Source organism: Felis catus, chromosome B1 (genome assembly GCF_018350175.1).
Source record: "Felis catus isolate Fca126 chromosome B1, F.catus_Fca126_mat1.0, whole genome shotgun sequence".
Lineage (NCBI taxonomy): Eukaryota > Metazoa > Chordata > Mammalia > Carnivora > Felidae > Felis > Felis catus.
Window position 1 is genome coordinate 43546451 of NC_058371.1, and position 25264 is coordinate 43571714.

Consider the following 25264-nt stretch of genomic DNA (forward strand, 5'->3'; position numbering starts at 1 on the left):
GAGACTCTTAAGTATGGAGAACAAACAGAGGGTTGCTGGAGGGGTTGTGGGAGGGGGGATGGGTTAAATGGGTAGGGGGCATTAAGGAATCTACTCCTGAAATCATTGTTGCACTATATGCTAATTAACGTGGATGTAAATTTTAAAAATTAATTAAATTTTTTTTAAATGGGCAGTAAACATGAACAGACATTTCTCCAAAGAAGACATGCAGATGAACATCAGTCACATGAAAAGATGCTCAACATCATTCATCACCAGGAAAGTGCAAATCGAAGACACAATGGGATGTCACCTCACATCAGTCAGAACAGCTAAAATAAAAAACACAAGAAACAACAAATGTTGGCAAGAAGGTAGAAAAAAGGAACCTTGTACACTGCTGGTGGGAATACAAACTGTACAACCACTATGGAAAACAGTTTGGAGGCTCTTCCAAAAAATTAAGACTGAAACGACCAGGGGCACCTGGGTGGCTCAGTCAGTTACACATCCAACTTCAGCTCAGATCATGATCTCATGGTTTGTGGGTTTGAGCCCTGTGTCAGGCTCTGTGCTGACAGCTCACAGCCTGGAGCCTGTTTCAGATTCTGTGTCTCCCTCTCTCTCTCTGACCCTCCCCCATTCATGCTCTGTCTCTCTCTGTCTCAAAAATAAATAAACATTAAAAAAAATTTTAAAAACTGACATCAAAATACATCATCTGATTAAAAAAAAAAGGACTAGAATGACCATATTAATTTTTTCTTTAATGTTCATTTATTTTTGAGACAGAGAGAGACAGAGAATGAATGGGGGAGGGGCAGAGAGAGAGGGAGACACAGAACTGGAAGCAGGCTCCAGGCTCTGAGCCATCAGCCCAGAGCCCGACGCGGGGCTCGAACTCACGGAGTGTGAGATCGTGACCTGAGCTGAAGTCGGACGCTTAACCGACTGAGCCACCCAGGCGCCCCTAGAATGACCATATTAAACAGTAATTTCACTACTGGGTAATTACCAAAAGACTACAAAAACACAAATATGACAAGATATATGCACCCTTATGCATATTATTATTATTATTGCAGCATTATTTAATATAGAATGAACCCAAGGGCCCATCAATAGATGAATGGATAAAGAAGATGTAATATGTATACACAACAGAACATTACTCAGCCATAAACAAGGAATGAAATCTTGCCATTTGCAACAACATGAATAGATCTAGAAAGTATAAAGCTAAGTGAAATAAGTCAGTTAGAGAAAGTCAAAGAATAGAATAGAATAGAATAGAATAGAATACCCCGAATTCAAAAAGATGTATGCACCCTATTTACTGTAGCACTTTACAATAGCCAAAGCAATCTAAGTGTCCTTTGATAAATGAACAGGTAAAGAAAATGTGGTATACACACACACACACACACACACACACACACACACACACACACACACTGGAATATTACACAACAATAAATAAGGATGAAATTTGCTTTTTGTAAAAACATGATGGACCTTGAGGGCATTATGCTAAGTGAAATAAATCAGACTGAGAAAGACAAAGATCATATGATTTCACTCATATGAGGAATCTAAAAACAAAACAAATGAATAAACAAATAAAAAGGAGAATCAGACCTGCAAAAACAAAGAACTACCTCTGATGGTTGCCAGAGGGAAGGGGGTTGAGGGGATGGACAAAATGCCTGAAGGGGAACGGAAGATACAGGCTTTTGTTTATATGGAATGAGTAAGTCATGAAAATAAAAGGTACAGCATAGAGAATACAGTCAATGATATTATAATAGTGTTGTATGGTGAAAGATGGTAGTTACACTTGTGATCATAGCATAATGTATAGATATGTTGAATCACTATGTTGTATACCTGAAACTAATGTAACATGTGTCAACTATACTTAAAATCAAAAAATTTTTAAAAGAGATTCTCTTAACCATTTTGGTGAAAATTATTCTCTTCATCTGAATCATGTAAATATTACTCAGATAAGACCCTAATTCTTCTACATTATTTTCTTTATTAGAACTTTTAAAATTTTTACCATAAGGAAATGACAAATGTTAGACAAAACAGAAGATTCCCATCTATATATTTGCTTTCACTATCAAACTTAAAATTCCATATAAGTAGTAATAGTGTATACTTAGATTCATTCTATAATGGGGTTGATACATTTAATTGCTATAAATAAGTATTTAAAAAAATCATATAATATTGTGAAAAATATCTCTTACATTTTCTAGTTCCAAATTATCACTTGTATTTTCTTGGATTTTCTCTGGAACTATAATTTGTAAAAATGGATTTTGAGAACCTGAAGAAAGAAAAAAGATAGTTAATAATTGTGTCTTATACCTGACTATTTGTTCAGGTTCTTTTGTAGAATTCACTAAAATGCACATATGAGTCATCCTTATGTACTCCTATAAAAATCTTGAAAATGCTTAATTTAAAAACAGAGTAGTTGGGGCGCCTGGGTGGCGCAGTCGGTTAAGCGTCCGACTTCAGCCAGGTCACGATCTCGCGGTCCCTGAGTTCGAGCCCGGCGTCAAGCTCTGGGCTGATGGCTCAGAGCCTGGAGCCTGTTTCCGATTCTGTGTCTCCCTCTCTCTCTGCCCCTCCCCCGTTCATGCTCTGTCTCTCTCTGTCCCAAAAAAAATAAATAAACGTTGAAAAAAATTTTTTTAAAAATAAAATAAAATAAAAACAGAGTAGTTAAGATCAAAAAAAAAAAAAAAAGGACTGGGGAGTGGAGACAGGGCATAGTTAAACTTAGACAAAATTTGCTGTTACTGGAGAAAACAAACAAACAGACCAAAAAAAGGTCAAAGATATACTTCAAGCAAACTTTCCTTAAATAAAAGATTTGAAACAATACACTGAAAAGTACACAGAATTCAGGAATAACTGATAACAATTAAAAGTGAGAAATATTCTACTAAAGTTATTGGGTGTCTAAGATAAAGAAAGAATCCTATTGGCCTATGAACAAAAAGAAAAGCAAAATCATATTGGGCATAACGGAGAAAAGCAGGCTGGCTTGACAATTTTTATAACAGTATTCAAAATTTAAAAACTGAAGAACAATGTCTTTATTTTTTTTAAGTGTTTATTTAAATTCCAGTTAGTTATCACACATGGTAATATTAGTTTCAGGCGTACAAAGAGTGATTCAACACTTCCATACAACACCCTATGCTCATCACAAGTGTACTCCTTGATCCTTATTACCTATTTAACCCATGCCCTCACCCACCTCCCCTCCTGTAACCATTAGTTTGTTCTCTATGACTAACAGTCCGTTTCTTGGACTTTTCCCCTTTTATTTTATTTTATTTTATTTTATTTTATTTTATTTTATTTTATTTTATTTTATTTTATTTTTTTTCCCCTTTGCTCATTTGTTTTGTTTCTGAAATTCCACATAGGAGTGAAATCACATGGTATTCATTTTTCTATTCTCAGCATATTACTCTCTAACTCTATCCATGTCATTGCCAATGGCAAGATTTCATACTTTTTTAATGTCTGAGTAATATTCCATTGTATATATACATACTACTTCTTTTTTCTTCTCAGATATAGGATTAGAGTTAGGGTTTATGGCCAGTGTTAGGGTCAGGCTTAAGGTTAGGGCCAGAATGAGGGCATGTTCCTGGTATCCTGCTGTTTAGAGAACTCTCCAGAGGGCTCAATTTGGAGTTAGGGCTTTGGGGTTAGTGTTAGGGTTAGGATGAGGATGAGGATGAGGATTAAGGTTTAGGGTTAGGGGTTGGGGATTAAGTTGGAGTTAGGGGTTAGGGTTAGGGTGTTGGGGGCTAGCAGGTTTATATTAACTAGAGAAGATGTTACTTGAACTGATGGTTTATACTCAGTGTAGTTTCAATAAGATATACACAAGGCTCTTCCCATATGCTTCTAACATATGTTTACAAACACTTATATCTTAATGAAAAAGGTGTCACTTGAAACATGCCATAGTTTCATTCAGGTAAGAATAGGTCTATTCCTACATGCTTTTACGGATATATTTACAAACACATATAAATCAATGAAAAAGATGTTACTTGAACAATAGTTTATATACAGTGCATTTTCAATGAGGTAAGCATACGACTATTCCCATATGCTTTTATGTGTATGTGTAGAAACTTTAATGAAATATGATGATACTTGAAAACTGAATCTACAGAGTGTGGTTTCACAGTGTTAGGCATACAACTATTCCCATATGCTTCTATGCATATGTGAGAAACTTTAATGAAATATGATGATACTTGAAAAGACTGATTATACACAGTGTGGTTTCACAGCATTAAGCATATGGCTATTCCCATATGCTTCTAGACATATGAAGAACTATGTTTTTAGAAAATCTTCAAGAAAAAGTGTAGACCCTTGTATTTCATTCCCAACAAAACTGTTATTCAAATATAGGGGCAAAAGACAGGTATTTATAAGCAAAACTCAAGGAAAATAGTTCACCTCCACCTGTCACCAAAGGCAGAGAAACTTCTTCCAACAAAGGTACCAACAGAGTTAAAGGTTAGTTGTGGATATTAAACAAACTTAAATATAGAATAAGGCTAATAAAACTGTGGAAGTCTTAATTATCCAATAGGGTACAAATGTTATTAACCCATGATGATATAGACATAACGTCAGGCAGTGTAGCAGAAGAGGAATACCATAAGTGCATCCTGATTTCCTTACATTTATTGCAATGTGGCCTCCCAAAAATGTGACTTAAAGTTTAAAATCAAGTTATAGAAGTAGAAACATACTGTTTAATGGTATAACAGTGTATAATAACTAAGATTTAAAATAACCACAGTCATGTAATAAAGGGGAGAGCCAAAAGTGGGAAGAAGTAGTAAGATATTAATTTTTCTAATTACTTACAGTGAGGAATCATTATTACTGCCTAAATAAAAATTTTAATCTGTTATGTAAAACATTATAAATATTCCAAATTAAGAGAAGAGAAAACATACACAAAGGCACCTACAAAATAAACCAAAAGCCAGATTTTTACAATGAAATACTTTACCAAAACAAAAATATGAAATCAGAAAAGTATGACAAGATCAAGATCTCAGAAGTTGTAAGATCAAAAATCTCAGTTTTATCAATAAATGTAAATAGGATAAAGCAACCAACTAAAGAAAATCTTCAGACTGGATCCACAAAATCAAAACCCAACTATTCAGACCTTCTATGGAATATTAAACACTTGCTCTAAGCTAATACTTATTTTTGAGGACCTAAAATATAACTGGTTCACTTCAGGAAAAGACATATGCTTATAAGAAGACTGGTGATACATGAAATTTAGGTTCAAATCTGTGAGTTTACTCGTGGGACTACAAATTCATCCTATCATAATCTGACCAATTACAGAAGAGTATGTGGAAATAGATATAATCAATATCTTATGTAATCACCATCTTGCCTTCCTGACCCATAGAATGAGAACTATCATGGTAGGAAGTCTGTGAATATCATAATGCACCATCACCAAAACATTAAACCAAAAGTTTTTCTAAATCCAGAAGGTAGTCCAACCCTGAAAAGAACTGAAATATACAAGAGCAGTGATTCCTATTATTTTCCTATTTTGTTTGTTTGATCTGTGCAGATTATAAGCAATAGAGAAAGACAAAGAATTGTCTTAAGTTTAATTAGGTGATATAATAAATATTGTTTATAGTAAAAAATATTGTTCCAAATATAGTCTCTTTACTGAAGCAAAGCAACACAGGCATTGGCACCTGCAAGTAACCCCTGATAGAAAAAGGTGTTTTCTCTCTCCCAATAAGCAGAAACTTTCCAGGAGCAAGTCTGCTTAACAGTGAGAACAATGTACTTTCACCATCCATACTGCCTCAGGTTCTTGAATCATTTCTAGTTCTACTTCTTCCTAGACTCTAACATCTCACTAACTTTGGTAAGGGGAATAATAATTCCTCTCAAAGATGTCCATACTCTAATCCCCAGAACCTGTGAATATGTTAGATTACAAAGCAAAGTATATTAAGGTTGCCAATAAGCTGACCTTAAAATAGGGAATTTATCCTGGATTATCCATGTGGTATTAATTTAATCACAAGGGTCCTTAAAAGAAGATGAATGGGGGCAGAAGAGAAAACCAGAGAGATGGTAGTGTGAAAATAACTCAGCCCGATATTCCTAGCTTTGAAGATACAAGGTAGAGGGCCTAGCCAAATAATGCAAACAGCCATTAGAATCTGGAAAAGGCAAAAGGAAGCAGACTACTATAGCCTATAGAAGAAACACAGCACTTTCAACACCCTGATTTTAGCCCAACGAGACCCATCTTTACAAAATTGTAAGATAATAAATTTGTATTGTTTAAGCCACTAAATTTGTGGTAAACTGTTACAGCAACAATAAAAAATTAATACATCATCTAAGAGACAATTATTCTGGAATTCTGGAATGAAATTGGACCACCATCTCAAACTATATACAAATATAAACGATACATACAAATATAATCTGAAACCATTAAACTCTTTATAAGAAAAAATAGGCAGTAAGCTCTTTGACATGGGTCTTAGTAATACTTTTTTGGATCAGTCTCCTTGGACAAGGGCAAAAAATCCCAAAAATAAATAAATGGGATTACATCGAACTACAAAAACTTTTATGCAACAAAGGAAATCATCAATGAAATTAAAAGGCAACCTGCTGAATGAAAGTAGATATTTGCAAATCATACATCTGATAAGGGGTTAATATTCAAAATATATAAAGAACTTACACAAGTTAATATCTAAAAAACAAACAAACAAACAAACAAACAAGCAACACAATTAAGAAACAGGCAAAGGGGCACCTGGGTGGCTCAGTTGTTAAGCATCCGACTTCAGCTCGGGTCATGATCTCACAGTTCATGTGTTCGAACCCCACATCAGGCTCTCTGCTGACAGCTCAGAGCCTGGAGTCTGTTTCAGATTCAGTGTCTCCCTCTCTCTCTGCCCCTCTCCCTCCCCCACTCATGCTCTTTCTCTCTCAAATAAACATTTTTTTTTTACAAAAAAAAGAAAAGAAAAGAAATGGACAGAGAATTTAAATACACATTACTCCAAAGAAGACATACAGATGGCAAACAGGCCCATGAAAAGATGTTCAACATCATTAATTGTCAGGGAAATGCAAATCAAAACTACAATGAGATATCAATTCACATGTGTCAGACTGATTATCAAGAAGACAAAAAATAGTGTTCTTAAAAAAAATAAAATTTGAACAGATTGGAATTTGGGTGATCTAAGAAATTTTTGTTAATTTTTAAGGTGTGATCATGATACTATGAGATTATATTTCAAAAGTGTATTTTTTGTCAATTAGCAATACATACTGAAATATTTAGAGATGAAATGATATGTCTATAACTTGTTCCAAATAATATGAGAACAGAAAAGCAGAGGAACATAAGAAGAATTGGCTAGGAATTTATAATTGTTGAAGCTGGGTTTTTTATACTCTTCTACTTCTGCATTTATTTGAAATTTCCATAATTAAAAATAAAATAATAACAGTAGAGGCCAAATAGTAAAGTATCCTCAAAGTGTTATTGGAAAAATAACTGTCAGTCTGAAATTCCATATCAAGCTAAATTGCCATTCAAGAGTGAGGGAGATATAAGGATATTTTCAAGTGAACAGACATTTTGTCACTCAAAATTTTTATGAAAAAGCTAAGAAAGGAAGAAGTGCTAGAAACAAGGTAAGCAAAAAAAGCAGTAAACAGTGGATAAATCTAAGCAAACTTGACTGAGGAAACAAATAGAGATAATGACTAGGAAAATAATAAAAGTGGCACTAAATACTAAATAACAATAATATGTAAGAAGATGAGAGTGGTGTCTGACAACTTTCATTTCTCATTGTTGGAGGAGTTAAAATGGCAGAAAAGTACAGCTGTATTGAGGTCAGAATACTTGGAACACCCAGGAAATCTATCCGCGGAGTTACAGAAAAATCTCCACAGGTGGAGGGAGATAGCTTGGCAGGACTGAGCTGTGAGTATATGAATTGGGGGACATAAAACAGAGTGGGCACAGAGGGGAGGGATCCCCTTCTATGGAGACACAAAAGGGAAAAAGAAGGTGTGGACTGTGGTATTGTGTTAGGCCAAGAGAAAAACCTCTGCAGATCAGGACTGGTGAACAAGAAATACGAAGAGTGCCACTCTCTGCTTTGCAAACAGCCATAGGAGCTGAAGATCAGAGTTTTCAAAAGCGCTCCTTTCTCCAAACTGGAAGACATGTGCGCACTTCTGGTGGGGAGGGAGGCCGGCCTGGGGAGCAGTAGTGATCTCAGGGGCACACTGGGAGAGAACAGTCCCCTCCCTTGAGTACTGTGGGAAGAGGGTATATTGCCCCCCAAGGAAAAACGACCCTGCAGGCGTCTACCTTATCAGCAGGGCTGAGTGGCGCTACCCCAGAACAAGGTCTGGGACATGACCACTCCTTTAAGACCTCGGGTTTTGAATCTCAGCCAAGCACCCCAGAATGCACCGGAGAACTGTGGGGCAGGACAAACCAGCCACTAGTGCTACTCTGTGAGAGCTGGCTGAACAGCGTGGTTTGAGACATAGGGTCTGGGGAGAGACTGGATGTCGCCATTTTTCCTCTCCCTCACCAACATGGTGAGGCTTCAGGGAAGGGGACAGCTGCCCCCAGTGGAGGCTTGGACCTGCTTACACCAAACCCCGCCCCTCCATGCCTGGTAACTGCCTATCTATTGGAGTGAGACCAACACTGATCAAACCAGACAGCCTCTTCTCCAGACCAGCACAGCCACTGGTCCCAGGTACCAACAGACAACCGTACTTCAGTTTTGTATGTTAATCTGTTGCTCTTCTCTCTCTCTCTCTCTCTCTCTCTCTCTCTCTCTCTCTCTCTCTCTCTCTTTACTTTTCTTTCCTTCTCCTCTCTTTTCTTTTTCTTTCTACCCTCTTCTTTTTTTTCCTTTGGAATCAGGCTCATAGTTTCTGATTTGATTTTCGGCCAGAAAATCTGCTTTGTCTGTTTAATCAGGCATTTTTACTCTATTCTTTTTACACCTTTTCTATAGCTCCTTCTTCTTTATTTTCCTTTCTCTCTTTCTTGATTAAGTCTTATAGTTTCTTTGATTCTCTGTGTGGTCTTTTTTTTCACCCCTTTCATTTTTCTCTTACTATGGGATCAGGTCCCCTGCCCTTTCCTTTTTTCCAGGATTACTTCAATGAGCAAATCAAAGCACACCTGGTGGAAGGTTTAAACAATCCACCACTATGAGTAAGGAGAAGCTTTGTAAAGACAGACCAGTGGGATAGAGCAGCCAAATATGCAACAGCAGAGCACATGCAACATACTCCAAAAATACTGCCTGAAGTGTCAGGCCCTGGAGAGTGTATGGCCCCTTTTTAATACAGTAGTTTTCACAGGTTCAGAACACATAAAAAGCTATTAAAACATATCAAAGAAACCTAGCCAAAATTATGAAACAGAAGAATTCTCCTCAAAAGAAATTCCAGGAGGAAAGGACAGCCCAAGAGTTGCTCAAAACAGACATAAACAATATATCAGAACAAGAATTTAGAATAACAGTCATTAGACTAATAGCTGGGCTTGAAAAAAGCACATAAGACAGCAATCTATTGCTACAGAGATCAAAGATGTAAGAAATAGTTCACGATGAATTAAGAAATGCTATAAATGAGATGCAAAATAAACTAGATGCAGTGACAGCGAGGATGGAAGAAGCAGAGGAGAGAAGGGGTGAAATAGAAGATAAAATTATGGAAAATGATCTGAAAAAAGAGGGAAAGGAAATTACTAGACCACGTGGGGAGAAATAGAGACCTAAGTGATTCAATGAAATGAAATAATATCCATATCATAGGAGTTCCAGAAGAAGAAGAAGAGAGAGACAGGGAAAGAAGGTTTATTTGAACAAATTATAGCTGAGAATTTCCCTAATCTGGGGAAGGAAATAGGCATCCAAGTCCAAGAGGCACAGACAGCTCCCTTCAAAATCAACAGAAACAGGTCAATAGCATGACATATCATAATGAAACTGGCAAAATACAAAAGTAAAGAGAGAATTCTGAAAGCAGCTGGGGACAAATGGCCTTAACCAACAAGGGTAGACAGATAAGTGTAGTAGTAGAACTGTCCACTAAAACTTGGCAGGCCAGAAGGGAGTGGAAGGAAACATTCAATGTGCTGACTAGGAAAAATATACAGCCAAGAATCCTTTATCCAGCAAAGCTATTGTTCAGAATAGAAGGAGAGATAAAGGCTTTCCCAGACAAACAAAAACTAAGGAGTTATGATCACTAAACTAGCCCTGCAGGAGATCCTAAGGGGGCACTCTGAGTAGAAAGCAGCAAAGACTACAAAGGACCAGAGACTTCACCACAAGTATGAAACCTGTATATAATACAATGACACTAAATCCATATCTTTCAATAATTACTCTGAATGTAAATGTACTAAATGCCCCAATCAAAAGACATAGGGTATGGGGCACCTGGGTGGCTTAGTGGGTTGGGCATCCAACTTAGGTCATGATCTCATGGTTCATGGGTTTGAGCCCCACATCAGACTCTGTGCTAACAGCTCAAAGCCTGAAGCCTGCTTTGGATTCTGTGTCTCCCTCTCTCTCTGCCCCTCCCCTGCTCACGCTCTGTCTCTCTCTCTCAAAAATAAATAAACACTAAAAACAAAAAAAGACATAGGGTATCAAAATGGATTTAAAAAAAAAAAGACCCATTTATATGCTGCCTACAAGAGACTTATTTTAGACCTAAACACACCTGCAGAGAACCATCTATTGTGCTAATGGATGGCAAAAGAAAGCCAGAGTAGCCATACTTATATAAGACAAACTAGATTTTAAAACCAAGATTTTAAAACAAGAGATGAAGAAGGTCATTATATCATAATTAAGGGATCTATCCATCAAGAAGGGCTAAAAATTATAAATGTTTATGCCCCAAGTGTGAAGCAACCAAATATATATATATATAAATTAATCACAAACATAAATAAATGTCTATTGTCATTGTCTTTTTTGGGAAAAGTAACAGTCTTAGTTCGGACTTTTTTACATTAAAATTAGAAATACAAAACACATAAGGCTGGAAATGAGATTTTTTTAAATGGTATCAAATAAAAAGCATGATATATAGAAAGTATAAAATATCATAACAGACTTAAATACAAATATCCTTCCTGGACAGCTGTATGGCTTTTTCAGTTTACTATCTGCATCTGGAAGTTTCAGGGCCCAAGGGATATTTTAATTCTTAAAAGTAAAAATATTTTTTAATCTAAGTTTGAGGTTCTTTGCTAATACAGTACCCTCAAAAACTTAGTAGTTTCTCATCTAGTTGCTTTCTGTATAAGTAACACACATACAAAACTTTTTAAAGTCATAATTTTCAGGGTGCCTGGGTGGCTCAGTCGGTTAAGCGTCCGACTTCAGCTCAGGTCACAATCTCACAATTCGGGAGTTCGAGCCCCGGGTCGGGCTCTGGGCTGATGGCTCAGAGCCTGGAGCCTGCTTCCGATTCTGTGTCTCCCTCTCTCTCTGCCCCTCCCCAGTTCATGCTCTGTCTCTGTCTCAAAAATAAATAAATGTTAAAAAAAAAAATTTTTAAGTCAATTTTCAAATCTGCTTTATTTCTTTGCCTTTTATATTCTGGATACTTGGCCCCTTTCAGACAAATGATTTTCAAATACTTTCCCTCATTCTATAATTTCTTTGCTAACTCCTATTTCTCCCTCCCTCCCCTCTCATCTCTCTCTCTTTCTCTCTTTCAACTAAATGATGGCAACCTTGACTTATCTGGAAAAATATATGTCCATACCCTTAATTAGAGCTCTTCCCTAAGTAATTTTCTCTATGTGAGAGTTTTTACTGACACTCTGGTGCTCAAACCTTTCTAAATTCTATTTCTTACCATTTGGAATCTGGAATCACTTTTTTAAATCCTGAAAGGCCTTGAATTTCTGGATTTATTCCCTATCATTTCTTTTTACAAACTGGCCAATTGTTTCCTGAGATTATATCCTTCTCTTAACACTTTGCCAAACTTGGGTAATGAAACTGACCTCCAACTGCAAAAAAATAACATACCGTTATCTAACTTCGGTAAAATGCAGTCATACAGTTTACTATAACTTTATGAAATATACTATGAAACATTTTGTAACTTCCTAACATAGATCTCCATTTTTCCAGTTAGTTTCAATTTTTTGTCATCTACTATCCATTACCCATCATTCACTACCCAGAAGCTCAAAGACATCTATTTTAAGTTTATTATGGCAGCACACCACTTCAAAGTTCCAATTTCTATATTGGTCAGCTTAGCCTGACCAGGCTATGGAATGGTAATAAATAAAACATTGAAATGTTAACACAATAAAAGCTTATTTGTTTTTCATGTAAAGTTTGGTAAGGGTCACCAGGGGCTCTCATTCAAGTAGTGACTCAGATGGGGCGCCTGGGTGGCTCAATCGGTTAGGCGGCCGACTTCACCTCAGGTCATAATCTCACGGTCCGTGAGTTCGAGCCCCGCGTCGGGCTCTGTGCTGACCGCTCAGAGCCTGGAGCCTGTTTCAGATTCTGTGTCTCCCTCTCTCTCTGCCCCTCCCCCCTTCATGCTCTGTCTCTCTCTCCGTCTCAGAAATAAATAAACATTAAAAAAAAAATTTTTTTTTAAATAAATAAAAAAATAAAGTAGTGACTCAGAGATCCAGGCTCTCTCCAACTGGTGACACCATAAACTCAGCTCATGGCTTCTCAGGTTACTGTGGCATCAGAAAAGAGAGATGGAAGGATATCAACTCTTAATTGCCTTGATCCAAAAATTACTCACCTCATTTCTTCTCAACCTCATGAGCACGAGATAGTTAAAATGACGCAGTCTGAATGTTAAAAGGCCAAGAAATATGGGCAAAAGATAGATACTCAGTGAACACTAAAGAACTGCCACATAAAAGGATGGAAAATATATATTTACAGCAAGTACTAGCCAAAGGAAAGTTGATGTAGCTATGTTAACATCAGCACAAATAGATTTTAATGGGGCAAAAAAGCATTAGGAATAAACAGAGAAACCAGAATGAATGTGAAAAAATGAAGCTGAAACTCTACCTCACAGCATATATAAAAATAAAGTTAAAATGGATCAACAACCAAATTTAAGAGATAAAACAATAAAATTCTTAGAAGTGAAAACAAGAGTAAATCTTCATGACTTTCGATTTGGCAATGGATTCTTAGATATGTCATCATAAACATGAACAACAAAAGAAAACATAAATATATTAGATTTCACCAAAATAAAAAACTTTTGTGAATCAAAGGGCACTCACAAGAAAAGTAAAGATAGCCTACCGAATGAGAAGATATTTGTAAATCATTTGTCTGAAAAAGGTCTAGTCCCGAATATAAGAACTCTTACAGCTTGACAAAAACAACACAATTTTAAAAACAGGCAAAAGACCTGAACACTCATTTCTCCAAATATATACAAATGGTCAACAAGCACATGAAAAGATGCTCAACATCACTAAACAGTGGGGGAATTCATATCATAGAGACATATCCCCTAGGAAGATTATCATCATAAAAAAACATAAAATAACATGTTGACAAGAATGTCGAAATTTGGAACCCTTGTACTCTGCTAGTAGGAATGTAAAATTGTGCAGCCACCGTGAAAAACAATGTGATAGTTCCTCAAAAAATTAAAAATAGAGTACCATATGATGCAGCAACTCCTCTTCTAGGAATATATACGCAAAAGAAGTGAACACAGGCACTCAAACAAGTACAGGTACACATGTGTTCATGGCAGCATTGTTCATAAGAGCCCACAAGGAGCTGCAACCCAAATATCTATCTACAGGTAAACAGATAAACAAAATGAAATACGTATTTGTCCACTCATATTCCACACAATAGAATACTACTCAGCCTTAAAAAGAAGAAAATTCTGATACATGCTACAACACAGATGAACATTGAGGGAGTTACGTGAAATAAACCAGTCACAAGAAGAAAAATACTCCAGAATTCCAGTTACATGAGCCACCTGGTATAGTTAAATCCACAGAGACACAAAGTAGAACGGTGGTTTCCAAGACTGCAGGGAGAGGGGAAAGAGGAGGTTAGTGTTGAGTGAATAGTACATTCTACGCACTGACACGGGATGGCAAGATTCAGAACAGTAGTGTATAAAAAGGGGAGGAAAATAAGAACATACCTGGAATGTTTGCTTGCATCTAAACCACCTCTAATATATGTTAAAATTTTGTGGATTCTTTATACCGTTCTTTGTACCCTGCCATAATGGACCTCTGTCACTGTCAGCACAGCTGACACTGAATTTTTTTTTTTTTCTTTGACAGCAGGACAAATTATTGTCATAGGTAAGCCGGATTAGCTATGTTGGAACAAATGGTAAGTGAGGAGAATCAGGTTTTTGTTTTTATTTTTGTCTGGATTTTGAGTGGAATTCAAGAAGATTCTAGAGTGCTTCTGAGTACAGGATGTGTTGGGGCAGTTTTGTGAAGTGGACGACACACCTGCAGGAAAGGCTGCCTCCAACCCACGTTCAGAGAGAAGAGATTTGTCCTTGAGTTCACTGAAATGACCTTCCCCTCTCGGAAGTCACTTGTCTATCCCAACAAAACGCCCCCTAAAGGCCGGGTTTCCAGGCTGACCGGCCAAAAGAAACCAGAAGGCAGATCTGAACCGAGTTGCGCCACCGTTTGACAGAAGCAGGAACTCGTTGGAGGAAGGAAAAGAAACACCTTCCTCTGCCCAGACCCAGTGTACCAGGGTCTCCGCTGCCTTACCAGGTCCTGATGCCAGCAAGCCGCGGAGCCCAACAAGCAGCAGCATTAGGAGGAACATGGTGTGGCTTTGGGGCTCCGACAGTGGACTGGGGTGGCGGCCGTTGGGAGCGCTCTAGGGTCGGCGCCACGGCCGCTCACACGCGCGCATTCGTGGGGCGAAGATCTCGCGAGGCCGCTGCCACGGATGCTAGTCGCCAGCAGCACACACCCACCTGGCTCCCGACCTAAATCCCGCGTGCCTGGCCCGAGAGCCCACAGCTCCTCTGAGGTTGTCCAGACGTCTCTTCGCGCCTGCGGCGTTGCAGTCGCTGTCCACCACTAAACCTTTCTCTTCGTGTTAACAGACCTAACAGATCTAACGCATTAATTGAACTGTACGCTGTTTTGTATCACACACTTCCAGATGTTTTGAAAAACAAACGTGCAGTACTTTCTGAATTTAAAACTATATGCACGCACGCACACTCATATTTACTGAAGCTCGGTTTCTAAATAAAACAACAACAAAACTAGCCAGATGTGTGAAAGACATTCCAAGAAAGGGAAAAGTTTTGGTATCTCTGAAAAGCTTGCTGTGATTTTTTTTTTTTTTTTCCATGCCTACTGCCCAAATGCGCTGTGTAATCAGGCTGTGTCTACTTTTCTTCCAATCTGGTTCTTCAACAGGCCTTGGCTAGAATTCATGTGTTAGCATTCTCTTGTTCACGAACTTCTCAGTACAGTGACTACTCATTCATTCATGTAGTCAATGAGTTGGAGGAGATTCTTAACCATAGTTGCAGTACTTATGTTCCAGTAGAAAAAATTTCTAAATTCCAAGCCCAGGCTGCCGCCTATTTTCTCTTAACCCCCAATGCTTTGGCCACTCCAACTTCTGGTCTTTCCTGAATAAAAATTGCCTTATTCCCTGGGATACAATGTCTCCTCCCTCTCAGCTTCACCTCCAGTCTCTACCTATATGCACAATCTTTCAATTCTTTTGAAGTCCCAAAGAATGAATTAATCAATCATACTAAGTAACAAAGAGGCACACACAGACTAAAAAGCTCTGTGGAAACCAAAAAGCACACTTAGAGAATTACATCGTAAATTGCCATTTGAGACGCGATTTTGCAGACGCATAGGACTTCAACAGGGCCATCTAGGCCTACAAAAAGAATAATATGAGCAAAAATAAGGCAACAAAAATCTACACCCAGCTTGTATCTCAACAGAACAGCCAAAACTAGACTCTAGGCAGTAGTTGAGCCAAAAGCTGGTTTCATCTTGCTTCATAGTATTAGAAGAAAAATTACAGTAAGTACTTAGACTTGTCAATTAGTGGTATTTTCAATGAATTCCTGGTTTATTGGTTCTCTTCTTCAACCTTTCCTGTTTCGATCTTTAATAGAGCAGACTTTATATTATTCTTACTGTGTATATAGTTCTCAACGTAAGTTTTATGTCCCATCCAGAACTTATATATCACAGTGCCTAATATGGTATCTGCAAGGTGATCAAGTTTCAGTAAACATTTATGGAATTCAATAAAATCTGATTTGTGCTTAGAAAACCTGGATTGTGCTTAACTATATGGTTAAAGACCCAAGCAACTGCTTAAGACAAAGAGAAAATGCAATATCCTGAGCTATATAATTTTGTGAACATATAGTCAAACAGGGATTAAGTTACATATAATTTATCTAATTATTAAAATGTCTTTATCAGATATTAAAGAAGCCCTTTAATATTTGCAAATTTTGAAGTGATATTTATGGCCAAGAAATTTTACAATTTTAATAGCAATCCAGAATAAATCAAGGCCAAACCTAAGTGAAAAACATATACATATGGAAATGCAAGGTGGTGCAGCCACTCTGGAAAACAGTATGTAGGTTCCTCAAAAAACTGCAAATAGAACTACCCTACGACCCAGCAATTGCACTACTAGGTATTTATCCAAGGGATACAGGTGTGCTGTTTCGAAGGGACACCTGCACCCCCATGTTTATAGCAGCACTATCGACAATAGCCAAAGTATGGAAAGAGCCCAAATGTCCATCGATGGATGAATGGATAAAGAATATGTGGTATACACACACACACACACACAATGGAGTGTTTCTCGGCAATCAAAAAGAATGAAATCTTGCCATTTGCAACTACGTGGATGGAACTGGAGGGTATTATGCTAAGTGAGATTAGTCAGAGAAAGACAAATATCATATGACTTCACTCATATGAGGACTTCAAGAGACAAAAAAGATGAACATAAAGGAAGAGAAACAAAAATAATATAAAAACAGGGAGGGGACAAAACATAAGAGACTTAAATATGGAGAACAGAGGGTTACTGGAGATGTTGTGGGAAGGGAGATGGGCTAAATGGGTAAGGGGCACTAAGGAATCTACTCCTGAAATCATTGCTGCACTATATGCTAATTTGGATGTAAATTTAAAAATTAAATGAAAAAATTTTTTAATAAAAGGAAACCATGTACGTAAAAATATATACAAAAGTAAAAGAAGTTAAATGATTAAAGGTTTTTAGAAAAACTTTTTGTCTTTTTTTAATGTTTATTAAAATTTTTTTATGTTTATTCATTTTTGAAAGAGAGAGAGCACAAGCAGGGATGGGTCAGAGAGAGAGGCGGACACAGAATCTGAAGCAGACTCCAGGCTCTGAGAGGTCACCACAGAGCCCAATGCGGGGCTCGAACTCACAAACGATGAGATCATGACCTGAGCCGAAGCCAGATGCTGAACCGACTGAGCCACCCAGGCGCCCCTAATGTTTATTTATTTATTTTGAGAGCAAGTGAGTGAGTGAGGGAGTGGCAGAGAAAGAGGGAAAGAAAGAAAATCCCAAGCAGGCTCTGTGCTGTCAGAGCACAGCCCAATGTGGGGCTCCATCTCACAACTATCATGACCTGAGCCGAAATCAAGAGTTGGATGCTTAACCAACTGAGCCACCCAGCACCCCCTTTTAGAAAAACTTCATAAATATTAAAAAATCCAAGGAATTATCTAATCCTGGAAAAATCTTTGAGTTATATAGTTAAAATATTACCGAGGTTTCAGTGATATGAATTACAATAGCAAAAATTGAGACAATATGAAAGACACAAACATTCTAGTCTTACATGCATTCAGAAGTTTAAACTGAAAGAATCTTCATTTGGGATTGTTTGCACTTTTTTTTTTTTTAAATGAACACATTAGGTGCACCTGGGTGGCTCAGTCTGTTAAGCATAAAACTTTGGCTCAGATCGTGATCTCGTGATTCATGGGTTTGAGCCCCACATCACAACTCAGCACTGAGACTTCAGAGCCTGCTTGGGATTCTCTCTCTCCCTCTCCCCCTCTGCCCCTCCCCAACTTGTGCTCACTCTCTCTCCCTCTCTCCCTCAAAATAAATAAACTTGACCAAAAAAAGTAAAAATAAATGAACACATTGTTGAAGATTGTGTTTAATTCATTAATGAGGAAAGTGGTAAGGTATTACACCCAGTTCAATGGAGAATCCAAAGATCAGGAATATCGAAATAAATGTGCCAGTGGAGGCAAAATAGGGAGGGATGTCAGCTCAACCTCTCTCTGCTGGGCAGAATTTACCTTTACATCTATGGACAAGAATTATTTTACATTGCTATCAGTTATCTACAGCTTAAAGCTGTAAAATAGTTCTATAGAATCCTATAGCTAGGAAGGGTAAATTCTCTTCTAGAGTCTAGACTCCAGACAATGCATAGTTTTCCACTGAAGTGGAAACTATATGTCTATATCCTACTGTTCTTTTAAATATTTTTTTAATTTTTATTTATTTTTGAGAGAGAGAGAGAGAGAGAGAGGGAGGGAGGGAAAGACAGAGAGAAAGCACAAGGGGGGAGGGGCAGAGAGAGACACACACACACACACACACACACACACACACACACACACACAGAATCCAAAGCAGGCTCCAGGCTATGAGCTGTCAGTACAGAGCCCAATGCAGGGCTTGAATCCACAAAGGTGAGATCATTACTTCAGCCAAAGTTGGACTCTCAACCAACTGAGACACCCAGGCACCCCATATCCTAACGTTCTTTTAATGGACTACCTGGCCCCTGAGTATTTATCCACCCATGTCCTATGTACAATTTTTAATATATACCAGATTGTTAAAACAGTGTACCATCTTCAGAGAACTGAAATATCAGTCTTCTTCAAAACTAATCTGTTTTCCTTTAATAACAAAAAAGCTACTGTGCACAATTTAGCAGAAATCTGAAAATTAGTGACATAATATCTGTAAAAGTTTGACTAGTAGTTTTATCTAAAACTAATATGATGTTTTAATTAATAAGCTTATAAACAGCTGGGTAATTAGAAAGTTACTGGGTGACACAAAACAGAATTTCAAGTATTTTATTTATTGTAAATGTTATATTTGTATATGTATATATACACAAACCAAATTTTTTTGAAAAACTAATGAAATTCAGTTAATAAACCTATTATTAAACTTTATTATGAAAGGTTATGAAAAATTTTTAAGTGTTCAAAATTTTACCATTCATATCATTTTTTTCCAAAGTAAAAATTCATTTTTTTTACACAGCTGGAATAATAACTACTACACACCACACTTGCTTTTTTGCATTTATCTAAGAAAACCTTTTCTAACTTCTTTTCTCCAGCCTAATTTCTTTGAAAACATTAGTATCAACAGAGACATGATCCAGCACACCTTAGTAAATGTAAACATTCTAAATTATATTAATAGCAAGCTTTGAAGTTTCAGATTTTAAAGTGCTCATAAAATTCTCAAGTGGTTTTATGATATCTCGATTTGACTGAAGATATTATAAGAGCTCCTGCTTTATTACAGCCATGTATCAACAGCATATCTGATTAGTTCTATTAAATACTCCGTACCTTAAAGTTTCATTTATTTAAAATAATGCTATTGTAAAAGAATTCCATGCTTTAACATGATTCATAATAGAAATTCTATTATTAAATTAATTTTTCTAATATTCACTATCCATAGATAAATCCATAGACTCTATTATCCTTAGAATCCATAGAATCATTTATCCATAGAATGATCATAAAAATAGAAGACAATAATTGTATGTGAATACACACATACACACTTTTAGTATGCTTTGTACTTCCAAAATAAGATTATGATCTCTGAATTGTGGGTTTTGCCCATTCTTCTGAAGACAGAGTGTTCCTTTATTTGTGAAGTGAATGAGACAGACAAGATTATAGCATATGATGATTATTAGTCCGTGCAAGATGAAAAGTATTAGATATTATTGACAGCTAATTAGTTTTCACAGGTATTAGATTATCACGTGTTCAACCAGAAACTACATTAATGACAACTAAGGTCAAAATTCAGAATTACACTTAAGTGCTTAATGACAAAACTTAAACCAATACAGTTAATTTAAGAGTCATTACAATAACATGTTTAAGGTAACATAATCCACGTTCAGTACATTAACATCACGGAACGACTGAATAAAACTTATTCAGTGATGGAAATGGAAATGTTATTCTAGATTCCCTGGCTTTACTGTGTTTCGTAGATTTCTCAATTGCCACTACTCGATTTCTGTTTTTCTGTTAGTAAAGTTTGTTTCATGGTATTTTGTTGTCATTCATAGTTGCAGCAGGAAGAAAGGCTTTTCAAGAAAATATCAGGAAAAAAAAAGGATTATCTTAGTTCCCTGAAGATATCTGCAGAAGTAAAGGAAAAAAAAATCAAGTGAGGGAACTATATAAAGGAGGTGCAGGTGCAGGACGAGCAGGAATTAAATTTCCCTGAGATGATACTTTCGGTTGTGGTGGAGGTGGCCTGTAAGAGGAAAAAAGACAGTTAATCATGTGTTTCAGCTACATGAAATAATACTACTTCATTACAAGCCCAATGTAACACCATCTGTAACACTGCTGACAATTCTTAAGAGTACATTATATTCTGAGATTATTATTCATCTGATATGCAATGGCTAAAGACAAAAACCAGAGCGTAAAATGGAGTAGCTACCACAAAGTAATGCTATTCTATAATCAAAAACCCTTGTATGAAGGTTCTGGTTTATATATTTTTAAATATAATAGCACATGAAATTGAAAAGACAAACTGCAAAACACACACGAGGTCACTAGCTCCCTGTTTACATAAATAGAGCTGAAATTCCAACTTCCTCAAAACATTACATCCACTCTGAGAATTAAACCTGCTATGACTTCTATACCTGCCCTTAACCTCTCTACCCTTCCTTACCCTCTTCATCTAATTCTAGTATTACTCTACTCCAATAACACACTACCACATTACTTGATGAATATCTGTCTCACGATTTATGTATTCTTCTCTTGATGCACAGCTGGATTTCAATGAACTCTTTATTACATAATAAAGATTATACATGAGGACACTCCCCAGTGTTGCAATTCAATTGTAATTTGAAGGACTTTTGGAGGTGGGAGGGGTAAGATGCATTTTATATACTGCAAAATATCGTAATAAATGCTCCTTCTTTCTGATTTTAAGCCCATCTATTGAGAACTGAAAGATTTTAGTTCTTGTGTTTTTCAGGTCTAGAATTTCCATATAATTCTTTTATTAAAGTTTGTAGTTCTGTGCTGAAATTCTCAATCTTGACTATTAATTCTGTGACATAATTATTACAGTTATTTTAAAGTCTGTGTCTGATAGTGCCACTCACTGGATTGCCCTCTGAGTCTGTTTCTGTCGTCTATTGCTTCTCTTGTTTTAGACACATTGTCTTTTCTTGTGTGTCTGCTTTTGTGATGAGGGGCCAAACATAAAAAAAAATCATAGAAATAAAGTTGAGGATCTAGTTTACCCTTACTGCTGGGTCCCAACACAAAACCTGGGAAGTTTGCCAGGGTACTTCCTCTTTGGCAGGGCTTCAGTTTTAGTCCCCTCAACCCTGTGAATTTGTTGAAAGCTCTCCTCAGTTTCCTAGTCTCTCTTTTCTCATTTTCAGAATAGGTAAATATGTCCAGGACAGTAAAGTGTTCCCCCAAAAATGGAATTATCTCCAGACTGCCTTCTTCTCCTGGGCCCCATACTTCCTCATTTCCTTGGTAGTTCTCCCATGCCTTCAAACACATATTTTATTACACACTGTCTAGCTTTTCTAGCTGTTCCTAATAGGAGGAGCTGGTCTAACCCATCTGGTTTGCCACTGCTGGGTACTTTAAAGGCCCTTGCTTCTGAAACTTACATACACCAAAGGTTGCAGCACCATTTGCTTGTCCTATTCAGATTTCTTTAAAATTTCATTTTGACCCTGCACTAATATGACAAAATTTATATCAAAAGTTCTTAAAAGCTTCTCTAAAAATTGGATTCGATCTAAACTGTTGATAATAAATACCTTGTGCTAAATTAAATACAAGGGGAAATATTAGACATTAACCCTGGGTTTTATTCTGCTTAAGTAATCTAAGTAAATTCACTTCAGACCTTGATGGGAACTGCTGAGGCTGCTTGGCTGCATAAGTTGGTACTGGAAATCTGTTTGCATATATAGGCTAAAAAAGGAAGAAACAGTTATTACCACAATGCACTCATAAATTTATTTTCTATACAGTTTATTTTCCATATGAAAGTAATCAATATATTTAAAATTAATGAATAGATTGGGGCACCTAGGTGGCTCAGTCAGTTAAGCATCTAACTCTTGATTTCGGCTCAGACCATGATCTCACAGTTTGTGAGATAGAACCCCGCACTGGACTCTGTGCTGACAGCATGGAGCCTGCTTGGGATTCTCTCTCTGCCTCTCTCTCTGAATCCTCCCATGCACACTATCACTCTCTCTCAAAATAAATTTTAAATAAATAGATAACATTAATAAATAGATGACTTACGATGCTGACATTCAAAAATATTTTGCTTATTCAACATTTTGCCACTGAATGTGGACTACTTAATTCTTTTAAGGTTATTTTTTTTTAATTCAATAATACTAAACTATTATAATCTTGGTTTAATCAACTACATTAGTTAAAAGGTAACATGTTTCCTATTTCAATATATTTTAAATAAAAATTTCCAAAAATGTATTGCCAAACATGTATAGTACCTAACTGGTATTGTAAATAGTCCTAATTTACAATGCTTAATTTTGGAATTCATGATATTCTTCCTTGACAAGATAGTTGAAATGAAGTTTTACAATAAAGTGAGAGTCTAAAGCAAATAAGAAAGTAAACAGATAAGCCTCACATAAGAAAGTAAAAGTAAGAATATTTTTTACACATCACATTTACGTTAGGAAAAGTTAGGGAAGATCAGATGGAATTACTGAATCACCGATAATATGATCCTGACCAAGATGTTGTCTACTAACTGCTGTTATTTTCTAAAGCTCTATGAGTGACAAAATATGCACAGTGTTGGAGAAGACCTTGAACATTCTCTGGGTCCTGCTGTGGAACAGGTGGTCTATTTTTGGCCCCATAAAATGATTTGCTTTTATTGTGAAAATGGAGAAGGGATGCAAGAAAATGTCTCCATCCCTTTCCATTAACCCATAGAAGCAGCACTTTAAAAGGATAGTTCAACTCCACTTCTTGGAATTTATTTGACATATACTTTTACATGTAGGCACAGACCTATACAGAAGGATGCTTGATGCTGCATTTTTTTATGGTAACAAGATTGGAAACAACCGGTTTTTAAATCTGTGATAAATCCATAAGATGGAATGGTATAGATATACGGTTATTAAAAACAATAGGATACAGGCTTATTACTCACCAACAGTAGACTAAAATGTTCTAAGTAGAGGACACCTAAAATGCTGGTTAAAATATTAATACGTATTTTTTAATGCTTGAATGAACTTCTAAGGAGTAAGAAATATCTTAAAGACCAAAAACAGTAAAAGTATGAAAGAGTCCAGAGGATGTAGCAGCATTGGTTCTATGAATATCTTCCATCCTTGGTGGACTACATTATATGTTTTCAAATAATACATAGATCTAGAAGACAAAACCTGGAGCCTGCGTTGGAATGGAATGCTGAATCTAAGACCTAACATAAAAAGCCTAGGCCCCTGAAGGGCAATGTCCTCACTGGATTAACTCAGTGAAGAAACACCTGTCCCGAAGAACAGTGAGGGAACTGCCTAAATAGACGGTGGTGATGGTAGAAGGGGAATAAAAGAAAATAATCTCTGTGGGTAATTTCTAACCACATACCCATCCTCACAAGGGTTTGGGGGGCCAGAGTTCATAACACTTGTGTGGCCCAAAATACCAACAAAAATTTTAATTTAGAGAAGCTGAAATTGACCCCAGGCATGTGGCCAAGGGAAATATACACACTCTCTGTAGGAACTCTATAATTCAGGACTGAAATAAAATTTCATATAAAATTCTCCCATATAAAATTCCAGAGAATATGAGTTTACAATCAGTATCACAAAGCACACTAACAAATAAGCCACTGTAAGAATCAGTAGAAATAACAAACCAAGACTGCACACATTAAAATGATCAGATAAAACACAAAAAGTAGGTATTTTTATATGTTTAAAGAAATGAATGCTTTTAAAAAAAAAATGAAGCTACAAGAAACTATCACAAATAAGTGGCAGATTTGAATCTAATTTATGTAACAATGTATCTAAACACAAGCAGAAGAGAAAAATGACATGGGACAAGAAGGAAACTAAATCAGCCCAAAAAAATAGAAGAGGATTTGTGGTGTGGGAAGCAAACAGAAAAAAAAAAAAAAAAAAAACAGGAAAATTAAAGATCATAAAGTCATATGGTAGAAAAACTACATTAATAATTGCAATCAACATAAAGTCTCCAGTTAAAAGACAAATATTTTGGGGGTGCCTGGGTGGCTTAGTTGATTAAGCGTCTGACTTCAGCTCAGGTCATGATCTCACGATTCGTGGGTTCAAGCCCCGCGTTGGGCTCTGTGCTGATGGCTCGGAGCCTGGAGCCTGCTTCCCTCTCCCTCTCCCTCCCCCTTTCCCCCTCTCCCCCTCTCCCCCTCTCCCTCTCCCTCTCCCAAAACTAAATAAACATTGGGGCTCCTGGGTGGTTCAGTCAGTTAAGCGTCAGACTTCAGCTCAGGTCACAATCTCAGGGTCGGTGAGTTCAGGTGAGTTCAAGCCCCGCATCGGGCTCTGGGCTGATGGCTCAGAGCCCAGAGCCTGCTTCCGATTCTGTGTCTCCCTCTCCCTCTGCCCCTCCCCCGTTCATGCTCTGTCTCTCTCTGTCTCAAAAGTAAATAAAGGTTAAAAAAAAAAAAAACTAAATAAACATTAAAAAAATTTTTTTTAAGACAAATATTTTTTAAAAAATTTTAAATAAAATATTGTGTTTATAAGAGACAACATT

General features: G+C 36.8%; 2 protein-coding genes across 19 annotated transcripts in view; both read right to left on the reverse strand.

The window, feature by feature from the left end:
* Positions 1–16104, reverse strand: part of ADAM32 (ADAM metallopeptidase domain 32) — a 177254-nt gene extending 161150 nt beyond the window's left edge. For 3 of the 18 annotated variants that reach the window (XR_002155803.3, XR_006596511.1, XR_002741703.2), the window contains exons 1-2: positions 14891–15335; positions 2238–2317 (exon numbers count right to left, since the gene is read on the reverse strand). Coding sequence is in view for 7 of the 18 variants with exons in the window: in XM_045055536.1 (XP_044911471.1) it covers positions 2238–2317; positions 14891–14948 (138 nt within the window). In the remaining 11 variants the exon portion in view is untranslated. Of the gene's footprint in view, positions 1–191; positions 315–2237; positions 2318–14890 lie in introns of those variants that run through there. The other 15 variants (XM_045055536.1, XM_019828535.3, XM_045055535.1 and 12 more) reach the window with 10 other exon arrangements.
* A 3159-nt stretch (positions 16105–19263) lies between these two features.
* Positions 19264–25264, reverse strand: part of ADAM9 (ADAM metallopeptidase domain 9) — a 145243-nt gene continuing 139242 nt past the window's right edge. Inside the window, exons 21-22 of the mRNA XM_003984768.6 lie at positions 22368–22435; positions 19264–20723 (exon numbers count right to left, since the gene is read on the reverse strand). Of these exons, the coding sequence (XP_003984817.1) occupies positions 20630–20723; positions 22368–22435 (162 nt within the window). The 3' untranslated portion in view covers positions 19264–20629. The remainder of the gene's footprint in view (positions 20724–22367; positions 22436–25264) is intronic.